Source organism: Vidua chalybeata, chromosome 3 (genome assembly GCF_026979565.1).
Source record: "Vidua chalybeata isolate OUT-0048 chromosome 3, bVidCha1 merged haplotype, whole genome shotgun sequence".
NCBI classification, from domain to species: Eukaryota; Metazoa; Chordata; class Aves; order Passeriformes; family Viduidae; genus Vidua; species Vidua chalybeata.
The window spans coordinates 31,893,813-31,916,772 of NC_071532.1; the positions used below are offsets into that span (position 1 = coordinate 31,893,813).

The 22,960-nt window shown below is 49.9% G+C and overlaps 1 protein-coding gene across 1 annotated transcript in view; it reads right to left on the bottom strand.

Moving 5' to 3' along the window:
• Window positions 1-22,960, bottom strand: part of ITPKB (inositol-trisphosphate 3-kinase B) — a 66,917-nt gene that overhangs the window by 11,345 nt on the left and 32,612 nt on the right. The window contains exons 3-5 of the mRNA XM_053938584.1: window positions 4,180-4,279; window positions 3,369-3,582; window positions 233-437 (exon numbers count right to left, since the gene is read on the bottom strand). Of these exons, the coding sequence (XP_053794559.1) occupies window positions 233-437; window positions 3,369-3,582; window positions 4,180-4,279 (519 nt within the window). The remainder of the gene's footprint in view (window positions 1-232; window positions 438-3,368; window positions 3,583-4,179; window positions 4,280-22,960) is intronic.

The following is a 22,960-nucleotide window of genomic DNA, read 5'->3' on the forward strand; positions in this document are numbered from 1 at the left end:
AATGACATTATGTCTAAAACCATCCTCAGGATGCCCTGAGCTCAGCTGCATTCTCAGAGGAGCAGCAGTGCCCCGGGTGAGGTGCCTGTTTGCTGGTTTGGCTGCAGGAGCCAGGGATGTCCAGATGTGACCTGCTCTCACCAGCAGCCTGCTGCATGTGTACCTCTGTGAGTGTGGCTAGCGAGCACTCCCAGCAGCTGATCCCCTGCTCTGCACAGCTAGCCAGACTCACCTTTATGCCCTCGATCCTGAAGCCCAGTGTGGCGGTGGAGCTGATGGTCTCCCTCCACTGCATGTAGCGGGGCTTGGTCACTGCCCGCAGCACGTTCTCCTCCTCAGTGGGGGCATCGGGGTCCACCTCAATCATCTTCTGGTACATGTCCTTCCTCAGGCTTGGCTTCTTCCGGGCCTTTATCAGCTCCTCCTCCAGGTACGTTCTGCAGGGAGTGAGGGGATGTATGAGCAGGGCCACCACATGAAGTGCCATATACCCAGAGACAGCCCTCGCCCCAGAAATCTGGCTGATGCAGGATAGCTGATCCCTAAGGAGTAGTGCAGCATAGAAAAGAATGGAGCAAGCCTCATTGCAGCTGAATTGATCCTGATTTAATTATCACTCCATCATCAACATCCGATATCTTTTCAGTTCATCAAGGAACCACAACCAGTCTGGCAATAAAAAGGAATGTTATTTCTCACAGGTGCTCATGGCCTTGCTGCTGCCACTCCAGCAGCCTCCTCGTGCCATCCCTTGTCCTGGGGCGCCCATACTCCAAAGTTCAGGAAACCTGAGCTCTCACCTGAGCTAAACACGGCTTTCAAGATATGCTCAGGAAACTGTGCACATGCTCTGGGAGCCAGCTGAATTTAAGGCAAGAGGGATATTACTGTGTCCCATCCTTCAGCATCAGCTGCTGCTCCCTTTGAGGGTCAGCCAAAGCTGCTCCCATGCCTCTCCTGTGCTCTCCCATCCCCCCACTCTGTGCACCATGAGGGCTCTGCCTCACCAGATGCTAAACAGGATGTTTTCACACAGGGCTGTTCCACTGATGGTGATGATTTTGCCCAGTATAGGTCTGCTTCAAGTGGACTTCCTAGCAAAAGCACAGGAAGGGATGCAACCTTGGCAAGATGCTTACCAGCACCCCAGGTCCACAGGGTGCAGCCAGGATGGGGGAGTGGGGGAAGGAGGATGGAAGGTGCAGAGGAGTGTGCAAAGACCTTGGTTTTATCCATACTTCAGAGAAGCACCCCTCTGTGCCAGAGCACAGTAGTGGAAAAGTTCTGCATTCTGGCATGCATAAAACCATCATCCACAAAGTAATACTTCCTGCAGCAATAATAAGCCACCATGGAATTCCTCTCACAGCTCCCAAATCAACCCTGTCTCAGGCTGGAAAGTGTCCGGGCTCGCCTCAAACAACCCACCAAGTTGGGTGAGATGTCCCAGCAAAACAAGACAGGAATAGCCCTATCTGTCACTGTTCTACACCTCCTACTAGTCATGCCCAGCTCTGCAGAGGGACAGTGCCCTCTGTCCATGTCCCTTGTGCCAAAATCCCTGCACAAAATCCTTGAGTGTGCTTCACCTCCAGAACCAAGCAAAACAAACCGGGAGGGTGCTGAGTAGACTCTGTGGGACAGTTTTCCTGTGTCCCACGAGGCAAACTGGTGCCTTTGCTTAGGGCAGACATCCCCAGGCCATCAGCCCCTTTGAAAAATACTGCAGGTAAAAGCAATGAAAGTCTTTGGCTGAGATCACTAAGCCCATGATTTTGGTGCAGATGGAATAAAACAGCAGAATAAAGCAGCAGCATGCTAGAAGTGCTGCTCACACTGCTCAGAGAGCTTCTTATGAGAATGACAGATCATCAATGTCTGTGGCTTGGTCCTTCCTCCCCATTGCCTCAGGCTTGTGCCATTACCAAGGCTTAAGAAAGACAAAGCTTTGTTTAGGAGTGACTGGAGTAGGCTGCCACATCCCAAAGCCAGTTTGGCATGAAAAAAACCATCCTGTATCTGCCTGGCAGCAAGCTGCTGGCTCAGAGGACAGGTTTAAAAATCCTGGTGTTTAGATTATTTGCTCGGCCATGGGGATGCCCCATTCCACAGCATTAACTCCATTCATCCTCTCTCACCAGCTTCTCCAACAGCACCATCTTATTTCAGGATGACGATGCTCAGCACATTTGCCCCCTTGCCTGAGCTCCAAAACCCCAGGTGCATAAATCACCTGACACGTGATCTGTGCATGGGAAGCTTTCTTCCTCCCAGAGACAGCCACAAGAGCACCTGGGCAGCACGTCCAGCAGCTCTTCTTCTGGTGGCTGCTGTCTGGGTCCAGAGTGAGTCCTGTTGCCTTCCCACAGCAGCATGTGTGTGCCAGCCAGGGCCACATGGCTGCGCCGGGCCCTCTGCCCTTCCCTCCACCCCTCCGGTGGAAAGTATTCCCCGCCTCTTCCCTGCCGACAGCCCGGCACGCCAGTTCGAGTTTCACATCGGGATTCAGGAGGGGAAAAAAAGATTCCTCCCTCCCACAGAAACCATCAGCTTTTCCAGCTGCGCGTCTCCACCATGTCTGGGCTGCGCCTTTGCCAGCGAGGGGGGTCTCAACCCTTCCTGCCGCCATCCTGCAGCACACCCAGGGCCGAGGGGTGGCCTGAGGCTGTTCCAGAACTGGCAGCCACCTGGGGTCACCAGCCCTGCTCACATCTGCTCTGGGACACCCTTGTCAGCTGCGGCATGGCTCACTCAAAAACTGCTGCTGGCCAAGTGGCTGTAGCCCGGGATCCTGGTGGATCTGGAGAGATGGTTCTCAAGGAGGACACGGGTAATGTTGCTCATCTGTTAGGAAATATTTCAAGAGCTTTGCATGAAAGGCACTGAACTACTTAGCACACGTATTTTACCCCTCATCGTGCGCATCGGAGCAAAGGCTGAGCAGAGGGAAAATTTCTTGCTCACTGAAATTGTGCCTTTCAAGTGTCTTTATTGCATCCTTCTGGCACCCTGGGCAGGATTTCCTACACCCTATCCCTTGGCTGTGTCCTCATGTGGCAGACAGGACCTCTGAACAGCTACTGTGCCATTGCCGTGTACCGAAACCCAAGCAGAGTGTTGTCCCCTCCACCACACCAAACCTTTCCCAGCATGCAGGACAGTCAGTAAGCAGAAAAGGAAGGAGCTTGGTGTATCCTTTCCATACCCAGCTTTCCCCATGACTCTCTCATGGTATTGGCTGAGCTTTACCTGAAGACAGGTGAGCCTGGTATTCTTAATTGTGTGTTTCAGGCAGATTTACCTAGGTGATGCATTTACTTTTGAGTATCCCATCTTAAAACTCAGAAAACATCCCCAACGCCACTCACCTGACCCCCATTTTGCAGTCCATAACACAGGGGGAGTCAAACTCAGCCAGCAGATCTTCCATCTGGTTGTATCGCTCCCCATCCTTGACCACATCTCCGTGGTAGGCAGGGACATAGGGCTTCAGGACATCATTCATGAGGCGGTCGAGGCACCGCTGCTCCGATTCACAGTGCTTCTTCAGTATCCTGCCATTGGCTGCTGCCTTGAAACTACCTGGTAGAGGGTGACAAGGGACAATGTGGCACTTGCTTTGGATGCCGGGTGGACAGGAAGGGCAGCCCAACACCTTGGAAGCACCTCCATTTACACCTGCACCCAAGGAGTCACTACAGGCAGGGACTGAAAAGCTCAGGTTGCCAGAGGTTTATGACCAGCACTGTCACACCCCAAAGAGGGCAGAGAGCCATCCTGCAGCACCCAACACATTTGCTTCACATCCTTTGTGCACTTCTCTGTAGGTTCACATCTTTGTGTCTGTGCTCATGTGTGGGGCACCTTTGTGCTGGGCAGCACCACCTGCTTTGCAGTGGGTTAGGAGGTGGGCCTGACTCTCACCCAAAGGACCCAGCTTTCTGCTGCCTGAGGAAAAAGCAGCAATAATTCCTGCTGGTCCTGGGAAACTGAAAGCCCCGAGCACCTTCACACCACCCTCCACTAGCATTTAGATAAGTCACTCTCCTGGGCTAGGGACTGGGAACTGCAAGCTGTGACACTTATACAGCAGCCTAAAGCAATTCAGGGCAACAAAGCTCATTAACCTGGGATAACGAAGGGCCCTGCCACCACTCTGTCCCTCCCCATGCTCTATACCTGCGTGTCCCGCTAGCTGGATCCAAGGGTACTTCTTCTTGAAAGACATCACAAACGGGGACCAGTGCACCATATTCTTGATCTTCCTCCATGACTTGCTCTAAGGGGAAAAAAAATCATGAAGGTGAATGCAATGTTTTAAGCTTTTACTGTCTGTAAAATCACTTCATGCAGCATGCAGCTGTTTTGAACAGGGAAAGAGGCATCACAGCCAGTGCACGATGGAAGCAAACAGAAAATCTGCTCTTTTCCTATTGTGCTGTGCCAAGCCACTGGGCCTCAACTCTACATTCAAAAATCACGAGTAACTTCACTAAAGTGGATGGCGTTACAGCATTGTTCCAGTTGGCTGCTGCTGCTGCTGCAGAGCGCCCAGCCGTCCACACTGCCTCGTCCCTGCTCCCTGCATCCCTCTGAGGGAGCAGCACGGACATTAACCCATCCCTGAGCACCACATTAGATCACAGCAGGTGGAGCGGGAAGGCAACCCAGGACTGCCATCCAGCCACAAAACCGAGCTGCAGGTCCTGAGGGGAACAAGAGCACAGGCACACAGAGGCTTCCTGCCTGGCTTTTGTTCCCCCTGAAAGGCAGCTGCTGTGTCCATTAAGCTGGCAACCCTCGTGTACTGATCCGCCCACTCTGGCCCATCTGTAACTACAGTTCGGAGAACAATTCCCTCCTGACATGTTGTGTTTCTCACCAGACAGATTGCTCAAAACTATTTACATGACTCTAACGAAGGCTGCACTGGACCTACAAAAGCCTCCCTCAACGGCTCCTTCCTGCGAGTTTTTCCCTGGATTGTTCTAGGGAACACACCACCAGTAAAAGGCAGGGGATGACCTCTTATCTTGGCCCCAGAAGGTGACGGCACAAACAAATTATGTGAACGATATACAACGGCAACAATGGAAAAATGCCTTCTTGCGGGAGCTGGGACAAACAGTGTAGTCCTTGGCTGCTCCAAGCTTCTGGGTTCAGCTGGAAGCCAGCAGATAAATTATCCTCATTTGCTCCGCTGTGAAGGCATGGGAGGGAGCCTTCCAGAAAGCCCAAGTAATCTCTTCCTCGTGTTTGGAGAACTGGCCCCTGTTCCAGTAATGCTTCACAGACAGGCAGGGAAGAGCCAGCAGCCCCAACTTGCAGTTTGGATGCTTGCTGGGGGTGAACTCATAGCACAGGAATCCGTGCTGGGAACTGCTGACATGTTTAAATGGCGAGCAAGAAGCCAGACAAAGATGTTAGTGTCTAAAGCGTGGAAATTACACCGGGTTATCCCTGCGCCGTGCACCCGCCCGCTGGGGAGCAGGGAGATGCAGGGGCCGCCGAAGTGGTGGGCAGGACACGAGTGAGAGAGGGGAAGAATAAAGCTATTTCCCCACTTCACAGCCTGGGAGGAGCAGAGCAGCCCTTCCCTGGAAGGCTGCCCGCGGTCGGGAGCGTCCCGGCGCAGCCTGGCACTGGTACAGCCTTGCAGGAGTTTGGCAGGAGCTGCCCAAGTGCGGGGTGACACCGGGCATCCCCTTCTCCCGGGCTCCTCCGCGCCGTGGGCTTGCTCTGCCGCACGGCTTGCTTGCTTTGGCAGGGGGGGTCGGGCAGTTCCCTACCTGACATGAGGATGAATGTTTTTATTTCCACACAGAGTGCCAGAACTTGTGTGTTTTAGCTGTTCTTTGTTCTCCTTCTGGCAGAGAGCGAAGGGGAAGCGGGGGGGTGTCCCCTTCTTTTGTTTTTAAAATAGTAACATCAAGTCCTGGCTGATGTCATGAAAAAAGGGGAAAGAAAAAGTCTCCGGGGGAGCTTGGACTCTAAAAGAATGTGACCCACCTCCTCTAAAAGAAGGAGTCCTCCCCTCATTTGCAGCACAGCATCGTAAGTCACTCGGTCCCAGGAAACATGCCAAGGCAATGTGCCTTCCCAAGCCAAGATTTTGGTTCATGGTGGTTAGAGCTTTATAGTTAAAATCTTGAGGTACTTCAAGGTACAGGCAGAATGGAGGCAAACAGTCCCTAAAGCAGGGCAAGCCACTCTGGCTTCCCCTTGCCAGGGCTTTCCCAGGAGTGATGCTCTCCGTTCCAGCACTGTTCCCAGTGCAGGGTAATGACCCTGAGTTCCCTGGAGACACAAAATACAACAACCCTTCTGCTGATCTGAACAGATCAGGTCAGAGAGCCAGTCACTCAGCACAGCCACACGAGGAACAGGTAGCACATCCTCACCCTCTTTACGCCAGAGGGAAACATTTTCATCCAGGCCTCACCTGGTTTCAGGCACACCTTTAGTCAGGTATTTCCAACCCAAGTTTTAAGAACACGTGTAACAACTTCTTTTATGGCAAAGCTTGGGGCAGCTTCATCCATTTCAAGCCACTCCCAACCTGCTGGATATCGACTGCAAGGTCAGTTGTCACTGCTGCAGGGGTGACACACAATTCTGATTCACAGAGCCCCTTTCTCCCAGCTTCTCACAGAGGCAACCACTGGACACTAATAGGGGAGAAGAGGGACTGTTGTCTCTCTGATTCCTTCAGGAGCCACTGGATTTTTGTTTTACACCTGAGCCCCCTTCCCAATGTAATACAGAAAAGTTTGCTTCGTCAAAAGAATGTTGCTCTGTTGCGGGAGTGCTCAAAAGGCTGAGTTTTGCAAGGCACAGCTCCCTACTAAACCAGCAGCTGCATGACTCCATCTGATCTCTGGGACAGGCTGCAGAGGGGGATCATGGAGGAGCGACACTGGTCAATGCCCCCAGGGATCCTGCCACTCCCTTCGTAGACAGCAAAATTCTCCCTAGGTAGAGTGTTGCTCCAGAAAGCCAGCCTTTGTACTTTCCCTTGAGCTCCAAGAGAGATGGGAGATGGCTTTTGATCATCTGCAGGGTCCTTCACCCTGGCAAGAGGTCTCTGTTTATTCAGACACTGATGTGCTTTCAGAGATCTCAAAGCCCATGGTTTGACACCCTGGCCATGCCAACCCTCATGTCAGGCTCTACAGCCAGCCACAGAAAACCAGAGCCACAAAGTTCACACCACTCCAGTCTCATTCCACAACCACATGCAGGAAACAGCCCCTCTGCTGCCTCCTGCCCTGCCTGGTGCTATTAATAGACAAAGGGAGTATTAAGGCTATTTACAGTAAAGAAATCTTCTTTAACATGGCCTGTTGGGAACCATAAAGTCATCACCTCCGGGCTCGCCTGTAACTTTTGGTTTACATTTCAAGGAGTTATTTGCTCACACATCCAGGAGCACAGGCATAGCTGTAGGTGCATGGAGGTGTTAGCTGTGGTAACTCCCTGGACTCAAAGGATTTTTCACCATACTGGAAGAAATAGCTCTTCAGGCGGCATTACCAAGTGATGCAGGTGAAGGGCAGATCCGTGCTCTTCTCATTTGCCTGCAAGGAGGTGAACCCACAGGTGGTCATTTCCAAAGGTGAGCACATTTCCAAGCCTCCACCTGATGTGGCACCCTGGCTCCCAGCTCTCCCCCAAACCCAGCCCTTTGCCTCCCAGAAAATTCAAGAAGCTGTGTGGACTGACTGCACTCTTGCACAGGCAGCGAGAGCATGGAGCCTGTATAAGCAGGGAATATGCACGACGTGTCTGATGCAATTCGACACTTTTTATTTAAAACCTGGTTCAGCATCAGCAAATGCCAACTAATTAGCTGTTAAGTAAATTATTTAGTGACTCTGGAAACATATTTAGCAAGGAATGGCACCATTTTCCCTAATAGTCTGCCACATGGAAAAGAGGCTCAGCAACTACAGAACCAACTCTAAATAACCTCTAATAAATCAGGGTTTCTGCAGCACTCTCCTTCTGCCTCTGCCCTCTTACAGCTTTTGCTTATTGCACAGAGCAGTATCCCAAGCCAGGAGTGGGATACAGGCCAGAGGACTTAATCCCTCCCAGTGAGCACCCACAATTGGTCAGGGGGAGAGGAGTGCTGGCAAAACAATTTTATCTGGTCTATGTTTAACTTTACTTATCTGAAGCTTAAAGCAAACTCTAGGCTTTCCCCATCTGTCAATAGAGCTTCGTATGGAAAGAACAACACAGGAGAATTTAGTGCCAGCGCAGAAGGTCAGAGGATATATTGTGTTTAATTAGATTAAACAAGAAGTGACTGATGAGCTCAGTGGTCGTTGTACATTTTCTCTATTGCATATTTATTCCTTTAATGTCTGCTCAAAGGAGACGTGCCTTTCTCGGACTGCCTGTTGCCTCCTTTTCCCAGCATGGACACTGGTGGAATTTGACTGGTGTTAATCCCCATGCATGGAGCCAGCAGGGTGCTCTTCCCTTTCCACGCATTCAGCCAGAGAGATAGGCAGTAACTGATTTAATTTGCTGAAATTATGCTTTCCTATGGTTTTATGGGACCAAACGTTCCTGGAAATAGCAGGAGCTGGACCTGTATTTTAGTGCTTTCTGTTAACTAGAGCATGCATCATTAGAGGCAAGATTACACAGCTGGGCCAGGGGATGGAAAAGAGTGGGAGCAGCATTAAAGTAATGATTTTCCCAATTGTGAAAAGAACTTCAGCTCCTTTCTCCCAGGAAAATAATGAAATATCCTAGGATCAGAAGAGGTAGAGGAAAACTATGAGGAGACAGTAGTGTCACCGATGCCCACTGCTTCCCCAGGCTTCAATGGAGTTGCTGCAGCCCAGGGACGTGCATAAGTGACACCCTGGCTTTCCCTTCCCTTTGGAGAAAGTCCTGCTCCTGGGGGCTTCACTTCCAGCTCTTCTAGGAAGTGACATGAAGCTGTGTTGTTGCAGGCTCCAAGATGTTTCACTCACAAGTAGGAGGATCGGATGGCCAGAGCCTTTCTGGTTTAAAAACCAAGGCAGCAAGGGCTGAGAAGGGCAGACTTTGCTTCACAGAGCCCTCCTCTTCAATAACTAAATGAGTGGGGGAACTTTTGCCTGCAGAGTTCCCTCCGTGCCAGCCTGCTCCACGGCCATGCACATACAGCCAAGGAAAAAGAGGCCATTTAGTTTTCCATGTTTAAAAGAATGAATGTGTTTTCTTTTGCTCTTTAAAAAGTAGTTAAGGTTTCCCTAGTGATGATTGTTTCCCTTGACTGGGAAAAACCTTGTCACTGCAGTCTCGGTGGGGAGGCCAGCTTTGTTCATTGTGCTGGATGCTGGGCGCGCAGGGCGGCGGGGCAGAGCTGGCAGGTACCACGGAATGCCTCCTCCTGCTGTGTCCTGGCTTGGGGGTGACCAAAATGCAGGATGCCCCGTGAAAACCTGTGATGTGATGGTGCAGGGCTGGGGCTATGCTCTGCTTGGTAGCAAGTGACAGCCCATATTCTGAATCATCTTCCTCCTACACAAACCCCTCTCACCCTTGCCAATGTTTCTGTACTGCACTGCAGATAAATAGCCTTGTTTTGGCCAGAGGAGCAGCTGGCAATGGAGGAGGGGGGCTTTGGATCAGTGAGCATATCTTGATTTAGTCACAAAAGGCATAATACAAAAGTTACAGCAGCTCCCCAAAACCTGGCAGAAGTTGCCAGAAGAATGCCAGTTCCATGTCCCACAGATACCACTGAGCAAAGATAAAGTGAGGCCCAACACCAGGCTTCACTGAAATTAATACAAGGAAATACAGTGTGATGACTGACAGGCATTTCTGGGTGCCTTGAAATTTTAATGCAAAGCCCCAAGCCTCATTAGATAAATTATTTTGATGACTGTGGTATAGATGCTCCTGTTGGGGTGTAGTTACTTCTGCTGGGATCTAGCAGCTTCTGCTACTCTCCAAGGTCTCCATCTTATTTAGAGTGAGAAAAAATCGTAATCCTAAACTCTTTTACTTCAAACACTTTGTTTTTCAGAATAGTCTTGTTTTAGCCAGGAAGGATTTTGCCTTTCACAAGAGAGAAACCACTCCCCTCTGGTTTTGTGAGGAATGCCCTTTTCTCCATTGGGATCAGGGAGCTCTCCCACCAAGACCAAAGATTTGGGGTAGAGGGTCATAGAGATAAAGCTACTGCTTCTCTGCTGTCTGCAGAGATCAGCATGCGTGATAGAGGAGCCTCAGTGAAAATGCGTGAAATCCAGGAACATCTGCTCAGGTCATGGAAAAAATATTCCAGTGTATTGGAAAAAAACAGGAGCTTGTTGCAGGCTCCCTCTTCCTGCTTGTGATGAAGGCAAGGAGAATTAGAAAGAGCAGAGGCAGATGAGTGAGCAGCAGTCCTTCAGCTTGACCTCCCTGATGACAATGGAAGGAAACAGAGCGGCTGGGAGCTGGGAGCACAGCAGTCACCCATCGCCTGGAAGGACATTTGGAACCTCCTCACCCACAAAGCATGAGCAGAGCGGAGCAGCAGAGCAGGAGCCACGTCAACACCACACTCAAGGGAAATGGCTACAGTGAGGACAGTGGTGTTAGATCTCTCTGGCCAGTTTGGCAAAGAAGGAAAGAAGACCAAAAAAGCCTAAGTGAGAGCAAAGGCAAAAACTCTGGAGGTCAGAGTACCTGAGCCTCAGAGCTACTGTTGCCTCCATGAGGCATTTCTTCTGGTGGAGAGCCTTTACTGAAGCAAAGCTGAACACCTCCTAATGCAGATCAGCCACAACTGACCCTCCCATAAAGCCAGTAGAGTTATTAATTGCCAGCATCAGATATGTTCAGCCTACTTTCCTGAGTGGGAACTGATCCAGATCTCTGCAAATGTATTGTTACTCATTATGTACACACCAATAAGATTTGTTAAGCAATTTTCAGCTTGGAAAAGGTGAGTGATTCAGAAACAGCTAATCACTTTTGGTGGACTGCTACTTAAGCTGTACAGCGCTTCTTCCCCAGAAAGCAGCTAGCCTTTAAAAGTCAGCAGACTATAAAAATCCTTGCTGGTAGCCAAAAGTTGGGCCTTGGTGAACTGATTTGTGCGAAGAGTCCCAGAGCACTGCAGCTCATTGGTGCAACACACTGGTGCAGCCAGACCAGGCATCCAGCTGGGAAATGGGATGTGCTGCCCAAAGATCTGACCCTGTATCACTCTATCAAGGAACTTGTCATCGGCTTTGATGGAAACTGCTCTGTTTCCATGTGGAGACTTGTGTTTGATCCCTTTCCCAGTTCCAGGGTATTCACCACCATCTTTCTGGTTCCAAACATCAGTTCTTCAGCTCCTGCAGCAGCACAGCACACGCTGGGGACATGGCCTTCTGTGCCTGTGCTGGCTCTGGCACTTCTCACTCTCATGCTGCCGGCAGGGAAGGATCCCTGCAGCCTTCCCAGCCCTGCCACTGTGAATCCCAAACTGCTTCTAGTTCCCACATGCTGAGACCAGGAGCTGTGCCCTTCTTGACAGCAAACAACTGCATCAGTCTCTGGTTACTTGATTTGAAGTCCAGCTCAGGTCCCTACAGGCCAGAGCTGCAACTTAGGATACGGAAGAGACTCAGGTCCTAAAAGTCACAACAGAGTGTCCTAGAGGGCAGTGGTTTGGTAAGGCACATGTTGGCACAGCCTTCCTGCAAGAAACAACCTGAATACAAAACCTATGCTTGTACATGTCAGGGATTTGGGATCTATAGCTTTGCCATATCCTCCCAAGGGATGAGCCAAACCCTGCAGTCCTTTGGGAAAAAGGAGTGTCAGCACAGGGCATGTTGGGAACACAGGTAGTCAGACCAGCAGGAGATCATAAAAGTGCCAGTTATTTCCAATCTGGCTGATTTAGACTGGTAGATAGAGTTAATCACAGGACAGGGGCTGCCAAATGCTCTGTTCTACAATTTGAAGGTAAGTTTTTAGAGATTTAAATGAGGATGACACATTTACAGCCTGCCTGGAGGCACTTGGGTCAGAGACACCAAACGCAGGAGCAACCTCAATGACTGGAACAAAGCAATACTTTGTTCTTAATACCTGGTTTTTTTTTGAGTCTGATTTCTTTCTGTCAGCTTCAGGAGACAACCCAGAAATCTTGGTATTGGACTAGTGTGCTCTCTGACAAGGGCCATAACATGAGCTGAAATGCCCAGAGCTCATGTCCCCAAAGAAGGAGGGTGGACAGGGACCTCCTCCCTGCACAAGGCCCACAGCAGGCACACGCTATGGTGTGATGATATCACATCACTCATCCTTTCATTCTGGCATTACCTAGCAGGGTGGATGTGGGCCAGACAGGGCTGCCACTGACTTCCAGTGCTGCTGTAGCCATGTGAAGTATTTCCTCTGGCATAGCACAGAGGGCACTGATACGGATGCTGAACATGCAACACCCTGGGAGCATAATGCCCACAAGCACTGATGACACACAAGCAAGGTTAGCCAAGCCAAGTCATGCCATGTCAATGAAGCAATCTGCAGGAGAAGCTGGATGAGAAAGGCCTGGCTTGTAGACTTGAGTTTTACTGTTGCTGAAACTCCCAGACCTTCACACTGGTTTTGGACACAGAAAACCTTTCCATTGCTGTTCCCTTGCTCTGTCCAGTCATGGAGTTAGATCCCTGCTCTTCTGCTGTTTGACCATAACTGCACTTCACTTTGTGGAGTGTGTGCATGAGAAACGCATCTCTCCCATGGGCACTTCCAAGAGAAATGTTCAGATGCTTTTAAAGTGCCTTCTGTGAAGTGGGAAGGCAGAGCTGGAAGGGAAGAAAAGAAAGGGCCAAGCTCTGGCTGCAGAAATTTGTTTAGAACAGAAAATTTTTTAAATTAATCATTAGCGCTGAACATCCTCACATTTACTGGGTATAGGAAGTGTAAAAAGGTGATTTAGAAGAGCAGTTATAAGTTTCATAAACATGACTAAACTCTAAAGCTAAATGTTCAACATGCGTGACCTTTTAATTCCCCTTTAAATCAGTTTAGCACTTTCATTTGTGTTTGGAGTCCCTCATGTTTGGATAGCACTTTGGTGATTTAAAGTAATATTTAGGAGTTTTATTATCTCTCCTGCTTTGGAGCTGGGACCACAAATCCTCTGCTAAGTGGCTGGAGGAGTTTCTGCTTGCATAGGAGCTGCTAGGAGCACCAGTCTGCCTCGGCCATGGCTCCCTAGCACTCCCAACACATCGCCATGGCATGGTCCCCTTTTCCTAGGCAGCTCCTAAATATAATCAGCAACCAGCAGAAGCTCCTTCAGGAATGGAAGTGCAGTTTGAGCCTCCTTGGTCTCAGATCCTTACAGGAGGAGCACAGTAGAAAGATGATGGCTTTGGGAAACGTCTTTGCCCAGAAAGGCATTGCAAGCAGCCAGGAAGCCACAGGCACATGCCACACAGCACCTTCCTCACAGTTGCAGACCTGCTGTATATGTACCACACAGGGCCCAAAGCATCTTCCCAGGAGATTTAGCACAGCATCTCAGAGTGCTTAGTCTTTGAAGAGCACTAAGAGCTATTAAAAAAGTGGCCTAAACCTGAAGGCAAAGAGAGATTTGTTACAGGCACGAGCACCCACAGAGCAGTCTCCCTGTTTGCTGCAGGTAAGGGCAGTGCAGCTCAGCCTTTCAGCTCTGCATTACTCCTGGAACCAGGGCTTGTGGGCATACATGAGACTTTTCTCTCTCAGAATGAGAGAGACACAAGCTTGTTCACCATGGTCTGCTTCCAAGCCCACCTTGTGGGTGCCCTGAGACTTCCTCCTCCACCAGCTTTCCAGCCCCACTGCCCTGAATGGATATGGGAAGCATAAACCATGCACTTTAGAAGCAGCTGCATGTGGGAACTCCTTCCTCACTGGACACATCAACCACAGGCAGTGCTGGAGCCAGAGGCTCCCAGGAGCATGGCAAGACCAAGCTAATTACAGGGCTTCAAACATGGACCATCTCACATGCTCAGCTGCTCATTCCCAATTCTCCACACAGCAGTCAGGCTGAGAACAGGGACTCTATCCACATTTACTTCAGTTAGATTACCCCATTCCCTATCCATACAGATCCGGACCCAGCTGCACTCATGCTCTGCCAGGAAGGGTGCTCCTCACTGCCACACCCAGGAGCTGGCTCACCCAGCCTGGCGAGGACAGAGGGTGGCACCAGCTCGGCAGAGCCAGAGCACCGGCTGTGAGCAGCCTGTATGCCATGTGGGACCCTGGAGACCAGGATGGAGGGAGGAATTCATGTAAACAGCACACCTCAGCTGCCCCCCAGCCCACTGCAGCAGAAGGGCTGGCAGCAAGCAGACCTCACACAGAACCAGCAGTAATTTTATCCTCGGCTTCATTTTTGGAGTCAGAGCCCTACGTGCACCCCTTCACCATTTTAGTTATGAGTCATCGAAAAATGTCAGCTGTAGCTACACAGCTCGACTCCTGCAGGGCCAGGTACATACCTCTGCTCCCAAAGCCAACGTCCTGCCACGCCTGCCCGCTGGGAGGGCATCCGAGGAGCCGGCTGGGCAGCGCTGTGCCAGGGGAAGGCCAGCAGCGCTGGGGGAAGAAGCTGTCACAGGAGAAGGCAAGAAGATTTCTTCCCACACCGCTTCTTCCACGCTGCCTCTGACGCTTGTGCGCAGAGCTGGCAAGCCCTGCTGCACCCCGGCACTCCCCTGAGCCCTTAGGGAAAGGAACGGGATCCTCAGAGACACAGACAGGGTTACCCAACCCTACATCCTGGTGCAGCACGCAGGCTTGGATTTTCCAACCCAACCATGTGCTGACACGCAGGGGTGGGGCGGGGGAAGAAAAAGAGGATTTCAGCTGTTAACTTGTAAGAAATTGAGGAAAAGCTTATCACCCCTTTGTAACTGGCCCCAGTCTCCTGAGATCTGGTACATGCCATGCTGCAGAGGTGCCAGCTGGGGGAACACCGGGGTTTTGGTAGAAATAGGAATGCAGGGGCCAGCAAAGAAATTTGCTGCTTTGGTGCAGCCTTACACAGGGTGCTGGGGAGGAAAATGTTTCTCTAACTCAAAAGGGAAATGCTCATCTGAAACAGGAAAATGGAACTTTCTTTTGAGCGTTAGTAGCAGCAAATCACCTTTGAAATGGCTGGGTGTTGAACCCCTGGGTGTGCAGCAGGGAGAGGATGCCTGGGGAAAAACACCCTGTCCCTGCCAAGGGGGCTCACTGAGGACCCCAGGAAAGCCCTGGGGGCTGCTGCTGGCACAGACACAAACGTGCTGAGGTTTTGGGGGGAAACACTGCTCAGTCAGGCCAATAGCAGAGTTGGCAAGTGCCCTACATGGGAGTCCCGGATGTGGGAAGAGGGTCTAAGTTCTACAGCAATGATGACAACATGCTGACCACAAACAGCATCACCCAAGGATCACCCAGGCAATGCAGGTTCATTAAGACAGATCCAGAGATCTGATCGCTTTTTGGGGGAAAAAAAAGTGAAATTCTTTCTAAACTAAATATTTCTATTGAAAGAGAGTATTTGAAAGCGGGTGGAATGACACAGTGTGACATCCTTTAAAGAGGTAGAGATCATGGGTTTCATATTAACACCCAGATAGTCTTTCTTGGAACAACATGTTATGGTTGAAGATAATTCCCGTGAATTTTCTGGTCCAAAAAAGGAGACAAAGATGAAGGGTAGTTATCTCTAGCCCTAAAATAGTGAGGGCACTTGCAATACAATGAACAGAGGCAATACAATGAACACATTATAAACACGGGTGTAGCACAGGCAGAGTTTAGCTCATTGTGTCCTAGAGTTTCTAAATATATTTTGGCTTGAGGGAAGAGCAAGGGAGAAGAGAAATTAATATAGGGAGGACGCCCAGTCTTCTGAACGACTGAGTTTTCCATCAAGGCACAAGCCCACAGTCTCTGAGGCTGCATCTGTGGGTAGCAGCCAGCTGCTGAAGTCCTCCTGCTGCAGGCAACTATGTTTAGCTTCTCTTACAAGGTGAAGGAAGCAGAAGAGGAGGAAAAAAACTTAGTCATCTTCTCCCCTCAGACATTTTGCTGTTCATTTACTTCAGCAGCACATGAAGCACTTAGTCACTCTGTCTCCAACAGGCTTTTTCTATTTTTACTTTTCCAAATCAAAACAAAAAGAGAAAAAGGAGGTTCCTTCCCAAATAAGCAGCTAGTGGAGGAGGCTGGGGGTGTGAGCAGTGAGTGACCAGGACTTCACCCCACAGCTCAGTGGCTGCTGCAGAAACCCAGGCGAGTGTTTGCAGCGTGCAGGAGGAGAGAGGGCAGGCGCTGCCACTTCCTCTCGCTCAGCGACAGCTCGATGAGCTGCTTCAGCAAACCAAGGTGCCAAGCATCCTCTGGAGCTGAGATCTGCTTCATGCCCCTACAGGCAGTTGGCACCTGCCCTCACAGTAAAATCAGTGTTCTAACACACCAATCATGCTCCAGATGTTTTCCAGCAGCAAGGACTATCTTGCAACCTAAGCCCCACATCCAGCTTGGATGCCCTCCATTCTCCAACTCAGAAATACAGTGTCAGAGCAGCACTTCCTTTGGGGTTGATTTTAGTACACCAGCCACCACAGCTGCTGCGTTACAGTCCTTAAGGATAGAAACTTTTGTCAAAACTGGCTTTGTCCAACAGTGTTGTAGAACACCAGAAAACTGCTGCCCTTCCTGACTCCTCTCATCCTCAGGAGAGCACAGGGGGTGCTTGATACTGTCCCTTCCATCAGTGAGCCTTTTGACTGTGAAATGCAGGCACCAAAACCAAGTTGCACACTGGTGCTGAGACACAGCCTCAAAAGGAAGAGCTTGAACAGCAGCAAGAAACAAAGTGTCTCTGAATGCAAGTGCAATGTAGAGCTGGGCATTTGTTTTCTCTCCTGTGCACAGGAGACCCTCAGACCCTGAGGGGTCTGAGGACAGGGAGGCAATCCCCAAAACTCCCATCATTTCTCCCCCATCAAAGCAAACCCACTGGCATGGCAGTGACCCAGTGCTTTACAACTGACTCAGGATGGGGTTTTTGGAGAGCTCAGAAGGCACCCAGATGGCTCACAGCTTCCTGTTGCTTCAGCTTTACAATAAAGCAACATAAATAGATCTTCATTCTTTGTTGACATTTGATGCTGTACAGCAAAACAGGCATTGTTAACCTAAAAATAGGAAATGCTGTGGCAGCTTTGAAGAAATTCAGCGTTTTTCCTGTACTGATGCAAAGCCGGTGGCCGAGTGCCAGATGCCTCTGTCCTGCTTTGAAGAACGATGGAATTCTTCACGGCGCTTATAAATCACCGCTTTGTTAGCACCCGGCAAGCTCCAGTGACACCAGCAAACCCTGGTATTTCCTTCTTCTCCCTCGTAAGGGAGGGAGGGATGCTTAATGCTACATTTCATCCCTGGTGGAGATGGACAGCCCCGCGCGCCTATTGCCGAGTGGAGCGCAGGCGGAGGTTGCCACGGCAGCCGCTGACGCACAGCCGGGCCCCACTTCTACATTTTTCCATTACACGGTGTTGAAGCTTGCAGAGCAGGAGGTAGCTTTCCTGAGTGAGCAACTGAGAGATCAGCAAGATGGCAGGGCTCTGCAGGGCACGCCGTGTGCTACTTACGCCACATTTAAAAGAAGGAGCGCGCCATGCGGCCAGAAAGCTGCCTTGCTCGGAACAAATGAGTGCACGTTTTCAGAACTGGCTTGAAAAAAGGACACACCTACAACTACACCTCTCAGAGTGTGGGTATAGAAAAGTCAAGGTTCCAAGCAGAGCGTGGTGCGGGTGGAGAACCAAAAATTCCTGGTGGCTTTCCCTGTGGAGCAGAGGGTTGAGTCCTGGGGGAGGATGGGCTGACACATTCCTCACTCCAGCATGTTACATGGGTACCTGGGTGTGCTGGGATCAGGGCAGTGTGGCTATGCTAGCACAGGCACTGCTGCCAGTCCCTTCACTGGGTCCCACCCACAGACATGCCCATTTCACTGCTGTGCCATCATCCCCAGAGTGATTTAAGGGGGCTGAGCCAGCCCTGCTCACACTTGGGAAGGGCCTCTGCCCTGCAGATGCGATGGGGAGCAGCAGCACATCCTAACCAGCCACAAGAGCAGCTCTTGCCATACACACGGTCTCTCTCAGCTCCACGCTTTGGTGGCTCTCAGGGTCAGGTCTCTCCACATGTTCATCTTAGTTCATGGACTGATTTTAACCCTCCTCTCCCACTGCTGGGTGCCAGCGACCACAGGGATGGTCCTTCAATCAGCAGCTCAGGGCAGCAGCCTGCCCAGCTTCTGCACAAAGCCAGAGCTATGTAACATCTCTGGTCACAGCTTATACACCTCCCACACAGCTGGAAGCTGCAGGCCAGGTTTGTGGGGTATTAAATACCACCAAACACAACAACCTATGCAGTTTTTAACCACCTCAGAGCCTCAGAGATGGGCAACTGGGGAACATCAAGCCATTTTTGGGCATACTTATTTCAAGTACAACTCGAACATTTTGGGGGATGGAGTACACTTGCTGGAAGTTCAGCTAACTGTTATGGTGTAATTTCATCAATTCAGGATCAACATTTTAGGGTCACTGTTTCCTCCTTGGTTCAGTTATTTTCCCGTGTTCACAAATCTGTTTGTCCTTCCCTGGTGTGGGCAGAAGTAGCAATCTCTGCATTCCTTGCAGGGATCTCCTGCCCTGCAGGGTTAATGCCCCCAACCACTCTGGGGCACTCTGCAAGTACTGGGAGGCTGCAGCTGCCTCACAAATCCACTTCTCTTAGCAGTGTGCTGGCTCACAGTGTGGCAATCCTACTCATGGAGTCAGGGACCTGCAGAAAGGTGTAAAACTAAAGTGTTAGTTCAGTGGTACTGAATCATAGCATGGGAAATGTCCCCTGTCGGAAGGAAGAAAAAAAAAAAGAAAAAAACCCTGTGTGTTTCCAAGCTCTTGAATTGCTCCTGTTTTTGATTAGGGATTGAAGGAAGTTACAGACAGGCAGTCTTACCTATAGGGTGATCACTAGAAGTTCCCCATATCCCCCTTGTAGATTTTCTATATGAAAAACAAGTCCAGCTCTCTACAGAGAAGCACTGAAACCTTCACAGTCTCGGAACCAAGGGTACCATGATCAACTCAAAATCAGAAGTTACCTTTTGGAGCTTGTTGCTTCTTGGTGACTTTGCTGAGCTCCACTGCTTGGCTCCACTGTTTGGAGCCACTGTTTGGCCTGTGGGGAACAAAACCTTATTTTTTACTGCTAAGTCACAACTCTGTGCAATAGCTGCCAGGGCCTCTCAGGGATGTAACTGGCCTTACAGGATCCCTGGCCTTACATGGAATGAGGAGGAGAGATTTGGAGAAAATGAGCTATACTGCTTTGCAAATGTACTATCCCTGGCACATGGCAATCTACTAATAAAAGCAGTATTTGCATTTTTTGCATAAAACCAATTTGGATTCACTGTTCCTTCACCTGTGCAAGCACCAAGACTCTCTGCGTGAAAAACAAGTTAGGAAGCTACTGATGACAAAATGGCATTTGCGATCCTACCGCTTCAGGAACTACTGGAAATGTTTCATGTGCTCCCTGTCAGAGCAGACAAAGTGCTTCAAACCATGGCCACCACAAGACATTTGAGTCCCAGTGACAGTCTCATCACTGGGGGAGGCTCACACCTCCTCACCAGTGTACACTGGTACTACATGCCTAGGATGACACAGCTACCTAGGGACACGTCCCAGGACACCACCAGGGAGAAGGATCTATTTCTCCTGAACTGGCATCTGTGAAATGTCCAAGAAAACTGCTGCCAGCACTCTTCCTGCACATGGGCTCTGGGCTAAGGGCATGAGTGCAACCCTGGGGTTCGGTATCAACCGTATGCCAGCACTTGCACAGCTCTGCACAGGAGCTATGCAAATGTTGTGGCTAAATCTTCTCCATTCCTAATCACAAATGTAATTGCCTATGCAAAGCTGGTGCACCCAGGTAGTGACTGGCTGGGCCCCTGCCTCAGCCCACTCACCCCTGCATGAGGGCAAGGCAGGGAGCCCCAACACCCCTGCTCCAGCTCATGAGGGTAGATGTAAAAATATCACAAGACCTAAATCTGTTAGTGGTGTTGTCCAGGCAGCAGAATACTTTGGTTGCAGAGGAAGAATAAAAAATCCATAAATAAAAGTATTTTGTCTTGGCTAACACATGCCTATGGAAACAGCAGCACAGGTCTATCCCTCTTACGTAGTCACCAGCACAAGTAGACATGGCACAAGCAGAGGAAAGGTGTCCTATTTTACTTAGATTGTAAACAACTGTAAGCTTTTAGGGCATTACAGTTAGTAGTTCTGTAATGGAAAAGTTTATATGCTGGAAATAGTGTCTTGTTAATGAGCTAGGGTATTTTTAGTATTTTAATAGCCACAGGGTGTTTGAGATATTAACAAAAAACGTGTTGATGAGGTGACTATTTTTGACACCCACTGACGTGCCAGACAAGAACAAAGTATTCTCAAGTCAATGACTGGCACATCCCAGAGAGTGGCTAGATGAGGGGAGGGTAGAAGAGGAGATTTTTGTTTTCTGTATAGAGAGGTAGTTAAAAAAAGGATCATTGAAAGCATTTGGAAAGTTTTAGCTGTGGCAAGCAACTAACAGAGACTCTTTTGGAAGATGCAGGTCCCATTAAGAGGTTGTTAATTTGAGTTTAAGCAGCTCCAAAGGAAAGGAGCAGAAACACTCATAGAACCAAGGATCTGGACAAAATCAGGAGGGGAGCTGCAGCTGTGTTTCAGCTACACAGCAACTGAACACAACACAGTGCTGGGATTTGGGACTGGCAGCAGAGCTCACTGTGAGGGCTCTTAGTTTCAAGTAGAAAGTTTCAGATGCAGGGTAATGCCCAGTAATGCTCATGTGAGGCACCATCCTTTGCCCCACAGCACCGCTGCTTCCTTGGATGAGAAAGAGGACAATATAAAAAATTATACACTCCAAGAGTCTGGTCTCAAGAGCTGGATTTTGTGAGTCAGGCCCAGTTTTGTTGAGCCTCCCAGTCCCACTGGAAATTATGAAAAAAACCCACCCTCTCTTCAGACAAGCCTGCCCCTTGTACACTGGAGATCCTGTTCCGGTGGCGTGGGGCCCTTCGCCACTCCTGTGCTGCTTTGGGCCACGACGGGAAGGCTGTGATTTGGGGGAACCACCCTGCCCCAGCTGGGCACAGGAGAGCAGCTCCTGAATTGAAGACATGTGGTAAATTCACCCTGGATGAGTTTTCCTTTACAGAGCCCTGTTTGGGCAACTTTCTGGAGCCAACTTTTAAAGCCTGCAACTTTTAAATCGACCATGAGCATTGCCTGGCTGTAATTTAACCTTGTGATAATTTCAACCCACATAAATGAAAGCCATAGGGGCAACTTGTGCCTTTCAGACCTGTAAGAGAGCAGCCACGCCAGCCTAGCATCCCATGTCAGCTGAGCATCCCATGTAAGCTGAGCATCCCATGCTTGGGAGCCATTAACACCCGAGTCAGGGGAAGGAGGACAGAAAGAAATGGAATATAAAGCCTGAACTTAGGGCTGGAGCTTTGCCCCTTGGGTAGCTGCATGCTTTGAGAAAGCTGAGAGCTGTACACAGTGATTGAGAGTTGATACCAGAGGCGTGATTACTCTAATTAAGATGGCACTTCAAACACGAGGATTGGTCCCACCATGCACGATGCTACATCATTTGTGGCCAAAGATATTTTCCTTCCTGACCCATTCCCATACACACTGCTTGCTTCTCCCCCTCCTCACTTCTGTTGGACAGACAAAAGAAACTTGACCAGCACCTCACTGTGGCCATCTCTTGCAATAGAGAGAGCCAAGGAAGAGCCAGATGCTCACTGTATCCTGGAGCCCCATGCCCCAGGGCAGCCCTGCACAGCCAGAGTGTGATGCTGATGGTGTGTGTGCCTGGCAGCCAGCTCCATCCCTGGTCCACCAGCAGCCAGAATTCACTGTACTATCACTTTGGCACACTCCTTCCTTCCTTGGCAAGACAGGCCAGGACTAAACTTTTCCATTGAGACGGGTAAACAAAGACTTTGCTTTTTCCCCCCATAACAAAGTTTAGCCCAGGAAGTCACATGAGTGCAGCTGCATCCAGCATGGATCTCCAAAATGGCTCGAGCTGCTGGCAGAGTATGGATGTACAAAACATGATACAGGACAAAGCTCTGCCCTGGAAATGCCCTTCCACCAATGCGTGGAATTGCAGCAGAAACATCCTGTCCTTCTGCACTAAGGCCAAATCTGACCCTTGGCCGGAGTGGATTCCTCTGCCACACACCATGTGTCAGGGAGGACACATTGTCACTGAGACTGTCAGAGCCAGCTCTATGTCCTGGCTCTCACCCTAACTCCCCACAGCCCCCAAAACCTCCCCCTGAATTGCTGTCATGTGTTGTCCCAATGCACAAAAGGCACCCTTGGCAGGACACTGAAATGCAGGTACAGGAATTTTGTTGCCGGAGGAGCCTGGCTGCCCCAGCCAGCCTGGGGACAGAGGCTGGAAAACTACCCTGCAAAATATCTGTGCTCTGGAGTATGGAGAAACTATGAACAGTTTGCCTTAGGGGCAACAAAAACACAGGGATTTGCTGATGGTCATTTTCTGCTATTAGAGCAATAAATCCATTCAACTGTCAGCCAAAATGCCAGAGAAAAAGAATGTGAGCTTAGGGAAAACAGGAAAATAAAAAAAAAAAAGGGTTATTAGTTGAAAATATTTTCCTGCAACTTTTAGAGGCAGTTCTAAGCCCAGCACCAATCAGTCAGAAAACCTGCTACCTCTGAACCCATGCCAGGCCACCCCTGTGGCTATTGTGCTTCCCCTGGACTTCCTCACACTGTACAGAGCTTCACAAACACCAAAACACTGGGAATTTAATCTGAAGCCC